Source organism: Pieris napi, chromosome 13 (genome assembly GCF_905475465.1).
Source record: "Pieris napi chromosome 13, ilPieNapi1.2, whole genome shotgun sequence".
NCBI classification, from domain to species: Eukaryota; Metazoa; Arthropoda; class Insecta; order Lepidoptera; family Pieridae; genus Pieris; species Pieris napi.
The window spans coordinates 305,324-317,522 of NC_062246.1; the positions used below are offsets into that span (position 1 = coordinate 305,324).

General features: G+C 32.7%; 2 protein-coding genes across 4 annotated transcripts in view; one reads left to right on the forward strand and one right to left on the reverse strand.

Moving 5' to 3' along the window:
- Positions 1–1,645: 1,645 nt before the first annotated feature.
- Positions 1,646–6,481, reverse strand: LOC125055200. Its single transcript, XM_047657532.1, has 4 exons — positions 6,250–6,481; positions 5,440–5,586; positions 4,793–4,891; positions 1,646–4,695 (listed from the first exon to the last, which is right to left on the reverse strand). Exons 1-4 carry the CDS (start codon positions 6,464–6,466, stop codon positions 4,529–4,531), a joined length of 630 nt encoding a protein of 209 aa, XP_047513488.1. The 5' UTR covers positions 6,467–6,481; the 3' UTR covers positions 1,646–4,528.
- The window catches only part of LOC125055189 (glutamate decarboxylase), a 35,056-nt gene continuing 25,796 nt past the window's right edge, over positions 2,940–12,199 (forward strand). For 2 of the 3 annotated variants that reach the window (XM_047657509.1, XM_047657512.1), the window contains exon 1: positions 2,940–3,061. The gene's annotated coding sequence lies outside the window, so the exon portion shown is untranslated. The remainder of the gene's footprint in view (positions 3,062–12,199) is intronic. The other variant, XM_047657510.1, reaches the window with a different exon arrangement.

The window sequence follows — 12,199 nt, forward strand, 5'->3', positions numbered from 1 at the left end:
TTGTCATAGTAACGTTATCGATTTCTGACGGGTCATCCAGTTTTTTGTAAGTTATTTTAAGTCTTTTGGCGGGGTGTGGGAGCTCAGTGTATGGCAGTCGCGTCTCTATTGTCTTGTCATATGTTACGTGCGGTGACACCCCCTTCCGCGCCAGGTATGCGGCCGCGGCCTCCTTAACGCGAAGGTCCAGGGTAAGTATCCCTGCAAGCAAGGCCGCTGAGCTGAGTGCTGTCGTTTTGTATGTTTTTGCAATTTTTTGTGCGAAGCCCCTTGTCATGCGATCGAATTTCTTTTTAATAAAAACTTTTTCTACTGCTTGTGCCCACACAGCCGAAATAAATATTGCAAGCTGCTATAAGAATCTCCGGTTGCTAAAAATCTTAAAGTTATTAAAATTCGTTCATTCACAGTTATTGCTTCTCTATATTTTGTATCGCACTTTTAAATTTTATCAGACAACAATGAGCACAAATTTTCGAACTCTTGTACTGACATTCGTGTAAAATTATGTACAAATATGGTGGCGACGCTCATAAATTTTTCCAATCCAGAAGCGTCTAGGTTTTTTCTTGATACGTGACTGTTTTCGTTTCTTTAAACAATAAGCAGCTAGGAAAATAGCTGCAGCTGAAAATACACGACTGTCCATTACGAATACTCGCGGACTTATGATGGCTCAGTCTGCCTCGCGAAGCGGCCTCGTGTAAATTGAACAGAACTACTGAGGCTGCCGCGGGAGCCTGAGCGCTAGGTGGGTACGCGGCTAATGAGAGATGATAATATTGTCCATTGAAATGTTACAATTTGAAGGCCAATGTTTCATTTCAATAGCCTCTATTAAACCTACAATAATTAATTGCCTACCTACCTATACTACCTATTGAATATATGATATTATATGAGTTAATTTGTAGGAATGAAGATCAAAAATTTTGAGTTTAATCTATTTATTTTGCTTACCTATGTAAAGTATTTTACGACATGCGTAGAAAATAAAAATAAAATCGAAAGAAATTTATTTTGTCGTAGTACTACGTGTCGTAGTAACCTTATAAGGTTATCTTCTGTACTAGATAGGTACAGACAATAAAGTTTGGGATATTGCATCTTTAATAAAGAAAGCATATAAAAAAAACCATTGTTACACTAATATTACCTGTATGTAAGGAACATATTGCTGGAATTGGATAATAATTCAGAATGATGATGAAAATGGGATCGGTTCGGTTCAGGCATTTATTTCACTTCCTAGATAAATAGTGTTAAACTATGGACTAAATATTTTGCACTTTATTCATAAAAACGAAGAAGTTGTTTAGTTAAAGCGGTGAATTTACGCTGATTTAATTTCGAATTGTGGGATGAAAATATACTTACAAATCTTTGTTTAAACATTACGTCATGTCGGAATGGCTTCTCAGAGTTCGTGAGCTTGTGAGATCTGCTCTGATCGTATCCTGCTCACTGCATAGAATTTTATAGCAATATTTGATAATTTTGAAAACATATAAATATAATTTTTTTTACATAATATTTATTCTCAAATAAAAGAAATTGTTGATTTGTATATCTCAAAGCGTAATCAGATTTTTAATAAACGGTTTTTCAATAATGTTGTTGTGCAGGTGGCAATAAAAGTATTTGATAAGTATATATATTTTATTGAAGATAATTTAAGATTAATAAACAGATAATCCACTACAGGTCAGACTAATTTCCAAACACTTGGAAGATGTTTAATTTTGTTATCGTAAATAAAATATATTTTCTGGTATAAACATAATAATATATATAAAAATACAATTTAATTTAAACTCAAAAAATACATGGCAATATAAACTTGAAATTAACGAGTTGAATGTAATACTTTTAACCTAGTGTAGATATATATAGTTTTAAGAAAAGGTGATGAATATACAATCAGTTCTAACTTTTATTTAGCTGAATAATGAATCTGCATCATTTCTTGATAATAAAATTAATTATAAACTAAATAGTTTGTTCTGTTGTAATAGCGACTACAAATTTATATACCTTATGTCCCCGACGGCCCAGCCGAAGTCCTACACTTCTTAAAATGCGCAATACGGCGACTTAAAAGCTGTAGAGGTGTAATTATTGTCTATTTAGAAATTTTGTAATTCCACTTGCACGTGGATCAATCAGTCGCCCTAAAACCGACATGTACCTAAGTCAGAGGACAATAAAGACAGTGAATTCTATTTCGGTTTTCATTTGGTGTGCCTCTAACACTAAAAAGCTTTTATTTGACTAGAAAGATTCCACATGATTTAATTAAAGATTTCGGAAACACAACAAAAATCATACGATTAACTTCGAAACGTTTTAATATATTTAATTGTCGAAGCAATGGCGTTGCAATTATTTATATAATATGTATGAATCACTATTACTATCGACTATTGAATAGACGTTAACTTATAGATCTAGCAGTATCGGCAAATACATAAGACTGTTTTAGCCGTAACGTTAATATATGAGCCCTGTGACATAGTTTAATAACATATACAGCTAACAGTGACGCCATTGCTCCAACGTATATTATCATACACTAACCACGTGTGTAACTAGACACGCATACGATATAGGAGTGAATTATTAAAACAAAATTCTACTCGATATCTTACAATTAGAGCGAAAATCGTGGTTACATTACAAGATACTCACCTATTGTAATAATACGTCATTATGCACGTATCGAAATACCTAAGACTTATTTTAATGGAAGACATATGTGATATTGTTTGTTACGATAATTCTTGGTTGTTCTATGCTAACCTTAAATACGATTCTTACCTACAAAGTTAATTAAAGTTAATATGTATATCTAATAATATAGTCGCTACTGGATTTTTTTGATTTCAACACTTATTTAATACAAGTATCTCGGTCTAATTAAGATAATCTTTGCTTCTTTTACAGAGATTATGAACAACAAAATAATATCAGAGGGCACAGGTCAATGTCTGCGTATTTCGTTTATATATTAAGTTTTATTTAGTTTTTGGGTACACATTATCGGAGACCTCCGGCCAATTATGTAAGTTTTAGATTTAAGATTATTATATACATTAATTGTGCAATACATATATTAGTGAAATTATACATACATTTTTAAACACTTTTTACGTAGAGTAACTTCTATTACGGTATTTCATTTCATGATTATTTATTTGTCTGCTGATTGTGATACTCATTTAAACAAAAACGGAATTGAAGAATTAATAGCAAGGTCCTATTAACACAGATTGTAGAGTGACTTCATTTCTATTCGAGTTGTGTTTGTTACGAAATGTGTGTGTACGTGTAACGTAAACATGTGGAAGTGTAACTATTATGAAATTTGTTATACTGCAGAACGACGCATTTAAAGTTAAATAAGTCTAAGTTAAATAAGGATGATGATTCTACAGTTTAAGGTAAGTTGTGGTTTTATCTCTCCAATGCGAAAATATATTATAATTTCGAATCCTTAGTTTAAATTCTACCGAGACATATGCAAGGAGAAAAACTTTTTACAATTAATCCTAACAATAATTTACACTTTTCCGAACATAGGTTCGATTTACCCCCGAATCGTATTAACATGCGATCTACATTAAAATTCTACAAAAAGACAAATCTACAAACACCAATTCTACTCGTCTACTGACACGAATTTTAAAATTGAAAACTTTAGGGAGTCAAAGTAATTTGTTTTAGGACATCATTGTGAACCATCAGTGAATTATTCATCTCAGGCTGAATTTGATTTATGAATTTTTAAAACTAATTAAAGTATATTAAAAATAAAATTTATGTATATGTTTACTTCAACTACGCCATTAGGAGATAGAGATGAAAGAACTGCATCTGAGATGGTCTCTTGTCTATTATCAACCCGACGTCACATTATGTCCTCATTTAATAATTGACTGGTAGGTTTCAACAAAAAAAAAGAAAAGTGACAAATAAAATTTAATAAACATAATAACTAAAACTAAAATACAAATTATTTTTGTATTTAATTCTAATGCTAATTGTGTATTGTCTTTTGCACAGTATCTCATATGTACAGCTTAAAACTATTTTGAATATATATTCTTATTGATATGTCGAATTAGTTATAAAGTGCTATACACATATATTATTACATTTAATTTCTGATTATCAAAGGAATGTAAAATCATTAGCTTACGACCAACTAGCCATGTCAACGAAATCTGGTCATGTATTAACATTTATGTATATAATTAGCGAAATTATAATTAATTATAACGAAAAGCATAGCTTGGCCTCGGCGACACTACCGTTAAACATATTTCATTTTATCTGAAGTTATCAAATCAACACGTTACACTAAATAAAATATTAAGATTGATTTTCCGTAAAAACATAAAATACGTCATTGCTAAAGATGTTTTAATAATTTGTTATTTATCCTGTTATGTTAAAATGCAGAAGAGGTCAGATCTTTTCGGCAAATGATTGATTGATAACTTCCGTTGGCGTTCCGCGTCATACTGGCTTAAAACGGCGTCCGGTCGCAGTTACAAGCAGCGCCGCCCTGTCCCTGACGGCATTGCACGTTGCACCAGGCCTGCCAGCCTTCACTAGTGTCCAAGCGCACATGCAGAGCGGTGTTTACTTGAAGTGGCTGTGGCAGTGCTGAACTGTTTTCACATGCCGGACACCCTGTTCTTACAAAGTTGGCTTGTAATATCGAAATGCTTACATATTTGCCGTATTATCTGGGGTATTATTACCAGAATCTACAGATTAATTCACTTACCATTAAGAGTGTAGGCGTCGGTGTCACAGAATGCATGGCAGACCATGGTCCAGTTTGTTAGGTGCTTCGTTAGGTCCGAACACGCGCAAAGTGGCTCCCCTGAAATACATTATTTTTAGTAGATATGACAAGATTTGGGTCAGTTGAAGCGGTTTTTATTAAGATACTATTACATATAGCGTATATATTGAGCAGTGTTGCCTTAGTGGCTTGCCTGCCACACTCATCCCAAAGGTCGCAGGTTCGAACACGGCGGTGAATCAATGGATTTTCTTTCTATATGTGCATTAAACAGTCATCCACCCATAACCAAGAAATTCGACGGCGTTTGTCAGTTGCAGAAGACTAATTACCTACTTACTGACTAATCATTATATATTAGAAAAAAAATGATGAGATTACAATGAGATACAAAAATGTGACCCCAAGAACAAGGGTTGTAGCGGCGCTGTTTTTTTATACAACGTATATGCCTTTTTTGCAATTTTGCTGCTTTTTTTGGTAACAAGTATTGAAATAATATAAATGTTACAAATCCTTAAAAAAAGTATGTGTTATATAAAAAAAACCCAGGGATTTCATTTATGAATGTGCTATATGCTTTTAAATCAGGAATATGAATATATAAGGTTTAGTTTAACACTTACCGAGCTGATTCTCACAAAGGACAGGGCAAACGGCAACTCTGGGTTCCCCGAACTGCTCACTGCTAACGTTTCCACTCTTCAAAGCATACTTGAGCCCCACCGGCATCAGCTCGCTGCAGGCAGATCCGCATGCTTCGCCGCCGAGTCCTATATTATTTATAAATTTATATAAATCATGAACAAGAAGAAAATCGGCCTTAGAAATCTGTAGCTCTGCGTACAATGAAAAAAGGTTTTCCTAAAAGTAGCTACTATCTATATTTAAAATAAGGGCATTCTTAACTTAATAAATATTAGTGGTTATCTGCTAGTTACTTAGTAAAAGGTTTAATGCGCTCATATATATCGCAATCTATAGTAATAATTTAGAATTTGCCTATGGAGCTGTAAAATACTTGTATAATACAGATATTAGTGACACGTATTTTTTAAAATTCTAACTAGGAATTTTATTTTGGTTTTGGTTTGGTTGTGTATGGTAAAAAGTTAGATTTTATAAATCAGAAGAGTTAAAATAATTCCTCACCACTTATACTATACTAAACACATAAATAGGCAAATCAAATTTTATCTGATTTACCTCTGATTATTAAGAAATAATAAAACTTCTTTTTAAACGAAATATTGTGTGACGTTAATATTTTCCTAAAATATCAAAATCCTATGTAAGAATTAAAATACAACAGATAAAAGACAATCTAATAAACACACTTACCACGTACATCAAATCACTTGTCACTGATACATTATATAATCCCAATTTTCTTATTCTGGTAAAAAAGAAACAAAAAAAGAACAAAAAAAAAAAACCTGAATGGCACAGATCCGCACACACGGTCGGTCTCGCGGGAACTGCCGGGATTCTCTGATCCTTGCGAAACTGCGTCAAGTATATCCGGTCCAATTCTCCCCCGTCGTACTTCAGTTGTACAACCACTTCCGGCTCGTTGATTGGTTGCTTGACGCTCGACTCCGATAGGTCAAACGCGGCCACGCCCAACAGAGACACAGCTAAAAGTCCTAACATCTGAAATTCCTTTTTTCATTATTTTTTGCTTTTATAACCTAAAAAAACTATAATACGTGTTATATAAATTGTCAGACTTTTGTCATGTCGTTTCGCATATTTCACGGAGTATGCTTGTTATTTTACTCAAGATGTATATATTGAAGTGATAATAATTAAAAAATTTAAACATCTTCAACACAATGTATTTATTTACAATTGCACTGCCACGTGCTAATTTCATACTAATTTCGTAGCTAATATAGCTCGTAGAACCAACCTACGAATATAAGCTACGAAATGGTAGGTTCACCTTTACCTTTTATTGCGCACATAACGTTCAAAGTGCCTTAATCTTGGACATTGTTTCTAGCAGCCTATTTTAGTTAAAAATATAAATAACGTTACTTTCATATCTGGTTAATAAATGTGGGGTAACGTTGTAATAATTACCCTAAAACTAATAATCAAAAGTTGACTAAGAGAAAACAAAAATACATTTTATAAATATTAAAAAGCAGCTTTAGTTTCCTCTAGAGTGACAGTGAAACAAAGATTTGGTTTCTTTATTTTATTAAAGTCTCACCGCCCTATTAGTGGTGGACTAGAAAAGGTTGAACTACATTTGTAAATTAAACTTAATCGATATATATGTATGTCTCCGGTACACGTACTAGTGTTTGCGCTATGATTTCTATTAGTGTTTCTATCATAATATGTTATGAATTATATATCGTAGAGAAAAAACCAATATACATCAGGTGCTTAAATTTTGTAATAGTTAAATAATATATCTTTAATAATATAAATATCTTTCCCTCAATTAATAAAAAAACTATTAATAATATGAATAAAATTGTGTGTTAATCAATACTGTAAGCATCCCGCCATTTTGAAAACAGCCTTCGTTAGAGCAAGACATTGGGTTAAAACGAGACAGGGCATCCGGTATTGATCTGAGGCTTTGTGTACAACCTTATGTACTTGATAGGAGCTTTACATGGGCTACATAGTTGATAAGTATTGAGTGCATTCTGAAATAGTTTAAAACCGTTCATAGTGATTATTTTTTCTTGTGTGTTTAGACTTGTTGCTTGCAATTTACATATCCCCCCCTTCTTAATCTGTAATAATAAATTTTTGGGAAAAGATTTAAAAATGATTGAATTGGGAACTTTTTTTGACAATTTTCCCGTTACTCGTTGCGAAAAGTTGTTAAGTAATCAAATAATTATTCATTTATTTATCAAGCAAACTAAATTAACAAACGACCACAAAAGTTTGAACATACAACCTTTTAGGTCTGGGCCCCAGATTTCTGTATCTGTTTCATGATCAATTGTCAAGAAAGTCCATTTGTGTACAGCCGGGGATCGCAAATTGAAACCACTAAGGCCAACACTGCGCTTCTCATAAATTTGATATCTAACATTATATTAGACGTTTATAATATATATAATATACAATAACAAGCCTAAGGCTATATAGAAGAAATATGTTTTAAAGTCTTTAATCTAACGTGCAATAACGTCAGATTAATAAATGTTGGTACAGGACATCGTACATTGTAACAAAGAAGCTATTACTGACAAAACTTTACACCAATAGAACTATAAATATGCTGTTTATTAAAACTAGGTCTTACCATATTGCTGGACAGAAGAAATCTAAATCTATTCGGTGGATTTTATCTAAAAACGTCGATGAGTGTAATTGACTATAGATAAATGTCCTACAGAGACCTTTCAGAGGCAAATCAAACAGAACAGGGTGACCAAATCACATTAAAAAATTATTTGTGTCTTAATACTGTTAATGTTTATATATATTTATTAACACTGTTGCATTACATATTTGTTACATATACATGCAGATAACATAACAACGATGGATTCGCTAACAAAGAGCAGCCCAGTAAAGAAAAAGAAATACTAAGGGTATAGGGAAAAATTTGCAAAATATATTTAATTAATATTTCAAAGTCACACACCCTTTAATTAGAAATACGAGAGTTTTCAATAAACTTAATAAAATAAGGTTAAGTTATTTTTTAGAAAAAGAAACATGTACCTCCTTTTTATTTTTTTCTAAATAGTAGCCTATCAGGCTGATCTGTAGCCGAGAAGCTAGGCAGCTGGGGATTTGTCAAATCCCCCCTTTTCTAAAAAGGGACTTTATTTGCTCAAAAGGCTTACCTCTTGTGCTATTTATCTTACATTTTGGCATTATTGTGGCAGAATATTTCGAGCTGCAATCTATGCTCAAGCAACATGTCGGATAGCCCATGCCAGTCTTGAGCCTGGAGAATGATCGCACCTGGCTCTTTCGAAAGTCGGACAGTCAACAAATAAATTAACCACCTCGGCTTTGCTTTAGGTTGCAAAGGTTTTTAGTAAAAATCTTATTCGATACAGTATGCTCTGTAGAGAATACTCTGTGTCCACTAAATCCAACACTCGAGATCTTATCTAGAGCTTTCAACTCGGACAAGCTACTGATAACGTTGATTAACATCGATCGACTTGTTTTTTGTTGAAATCACTTATTTAGTTTTAGTTTTTTTTTGTGTGAAATGTAATTCATATTACCAAAATTCTGTAAACCGGTTGACACGACACAATTTTAATTTTCTTTTATTTATTTACACTATAAAATACACACATATATTGTGATTCAGTTAAATTTAATAGTTAGTTAACTCAAGATAAACCTCTTCTATGATCGTATAGACCGAGACTTAAGACATTACTCATTTCAATAGATTTGTAGGTTTAAAAGAAAATGGTTGATTCTGTGTTATTTACCTTTTAGAGTATAACTGATTACGAACAAATGATTACTTTGACAAATTAATTTATCGTTGATATGAAATTAAAAAGGTACTTAAAACAAGAGGTCAAGTACATTTTAACACCTGTAGGTGATTGATATAATTCACGTCAAAATAATGTTATCATACAATGGTAATTCTGGTTTTATTTCGAAGATAAATAAAATAATAAGTTTTCCTTCAATTTTTTTAAGAGTTATCCATATTGAACGTAACAATCCTCTTTTTTATATCAAGAAACATAAACACAAAAATGCCTTTAATTTGATCAAAAATTTGAAATCAGTTTCATTTGCAGTAAGTTGCAGATTCTCATTTTGTTCGAAGAAAGTAATTTTGATACACAATATTTTAAATTAAAGTCTTTATCATTTTCATGCCCTCAATATTATCATTAAGGGTTCTCTAAGAAAATCTCTAAGAATTTTTTTAATGACTAATTAAAAGAATGCTGTCGAACGAATGGTAGGAGTTAGGGCGGGAACCGCCCACGCCCGCCCTCTGACGTCATACGCCCTCCACAGTGGGGGCAAGTATTGAACGGTGAGGTTTACTATATTCGAATGCTGTGTTACAAGTCTTCCATAGCTTGCACTCGTGGCTTTGCTCGTATTCATTTAGTTCAACATATATATGTTGGTTACGTGAACAAATATTGAATTAGGTTTTTCAAACGCATTTTTATGTTGTTTGAAAAACATTGCGAGAAAACTTATCTAGTTCCCAGTCCCATTTTTTTTATTAAGTTGTGTATCTTAAATCTGAAGAGAGTCCAAATTATATAGATCTTACCTTTTTTTTAAACTCACTCTCTTTCACTTAAATAATTTTTTTTTCCAAAAGTAGTTTATTAAGTCGATTTTTTAAAACTGTAGTAGGAAGATCTTTAAATGTTTATTAACTTTAATTTGAGAACTGGCAATAAATGTAAAATTAGAAGCATTTAATGTATATTTTATTATTGATGATCATAAGTGTACATTGTTTTACCAATTTGAATAAATGATTTTAACTTTTTGACTCTAAGGATATTTCTAGAATATACATACAGAAAATATATAAAATTTTGAGTTTCTTAAACAAAGGTACGCATCTATCAAGATAATTTGCTCGACACATTGCATAAAAAAAAATTCTAATACATTTTTTTAGCATTAAAGTTTTCCCCAAACTAAACTTTCAAATCTAAGTAACACATAAACGAAACTGTCTACTTTTTTCTGTACCTATAATAATGTCAACTACAAAATGTATTCATTTCTAATATTAATAAATTAAAAACGTATTCGCTTATGTCACTTTAAAATGGGGTTGATATATATATGTATATTCTCTTGTAATAGATTTGGTGCATAACAAGAAGGCAGTGGCGTAGCTACCAAGGGGCTAGGCGGGGCAGTGCCCCGGGGCCCTCAAGCTCAGGGGGCCCTCGAATCCTCACCAGAAATTTTGATCGTTCTGAACTTTTGGAAATTTGGTTAAGGTTGGAAAAAGGTTGCAACACAAGACATTAATTTGAGAGAAATTCAAAAGTTTTGCCTAGGGAATTTCCCTAAATTCTTTCTGTAGGTTGGCAGTGTTGTCAATTTGACGGATAGTGATATGTGCATTTTATTATTCATCGATGGGCATTTTATTGTGAATTCGAGTTAAGATTTTTTTTTGAGAACGGTTAAAAAATTCATGCTGTATCAGGAGTAAGTAAGCTGCTAATGTCAATAAACTTTTTGATACTGGTCAATATAGTGATTCAATTTTATTTTATTTTACCACTCATATTGATGTCCGGTAAAGTCAATTAATCGTGTCAAATCTAAAGATTTCGGCTACAGCTCATTGTACTGGGTGGCGCAAAAGTAGTTTAATTTTTTTATATGACATTTCCTGTTATTCTGTTGTTGAAAATTGTGTAGTGAACAAATGTAAAATACACTGAAAATAAACATGGACCGTTTTACTCCCCAAGAACGTGGAATAATCGTGTCAATGTTCTTACGGAAAATCTTTAAGTCTTTCACCAAAATACGCTGCAGGGTCCGTCTGGAAATGCCCAATTGCGTGGCACGTCACCTCGTTGATGTTTCTGGACACTCTTCCACATCTTCGCACACAGCATCGATATTTTCAGCTGAACGGCCTGTTCTTGTTCTCCCAGACTTAGGTCTATCCAATGTTGAGCCAGTTGCTTCAAGGCGTGTGGCAAAGCGTCGGATTGTGCGACCAATCGGTGCCGGACGGTGGGGGAATCGTCGACGAAATTCACGTTGTGTTTTTATCACTGATGAATTATTCCGTAAGAACATTGACACGATTATTCCACGTTTTTGGGGAGTAGGTAAAACGGTCCATGTTTATTTTCAGTGTATTTTACATTTGTTCACTACACAATTTTCAACAACAGAATGACAGGAAATGTCATATAAAAAAATAAACAATTTTTCTTTAGTGCCAGTACTTGTGCGGCACCCAGTATAACGCGAATTAGATAGCAATTGAAAACAAAACCGCATCAAGCCTGGATTTAAACGAAGTCATTGATACTTTTGCGAAAACTAAAGCTAGGAAAAAATTCTAAATATAATTGTTATTTAGTCAGTTAACGTGAGTAACCTACATCAAGTATTAATTGTAATTTATGTTGTTACTGATTAATATTTTTATTACCTGCCCAGCACAAAAAAGAGCTTACGTAGCTTAGCATTTTTAAAGTAATTGTATATTTCATATTTTTATTTGATAAAACCTCATCAGTTTGCATAGCAGTGGGGCCCCATTTTTTAATTTGCCCCAGGGCCCTTGGTCACCTAGCTACGCCACTGCAAGAAGGTACTTGTTAATACATAATATATACATCATATATTTATTTATAAGTTCTAAAACATATAATAACTAAAGTATACTATAAAAAGGAGTCCCTTTAGGCA

Bases quoted from the DNA above. Each gene is read 5' to 3' on its own strand.
- LOC125055200 (XM_047657532.1), bottom strand. From the start codon at position 6,466: ATGTTAGGACTTTTAGCTGTGTCTCTGTTGGGCGTGGCCGCGTTTGAC. The intron at 5,587-6,249 runs GTTTTTTTTTTT...TAAATAATATAG, and splicing joins TGCGGATCTGTGCCATTCAG to GACTCGGCGGCGAAGCATGC. The intron at 4,696-4,792 runs GTAAGTGAATTA...TTGTAAGAACAG, and splicing joins CGACGCCTACACTCTTAATG to GGTGTCCGGCATGTGAAAAC.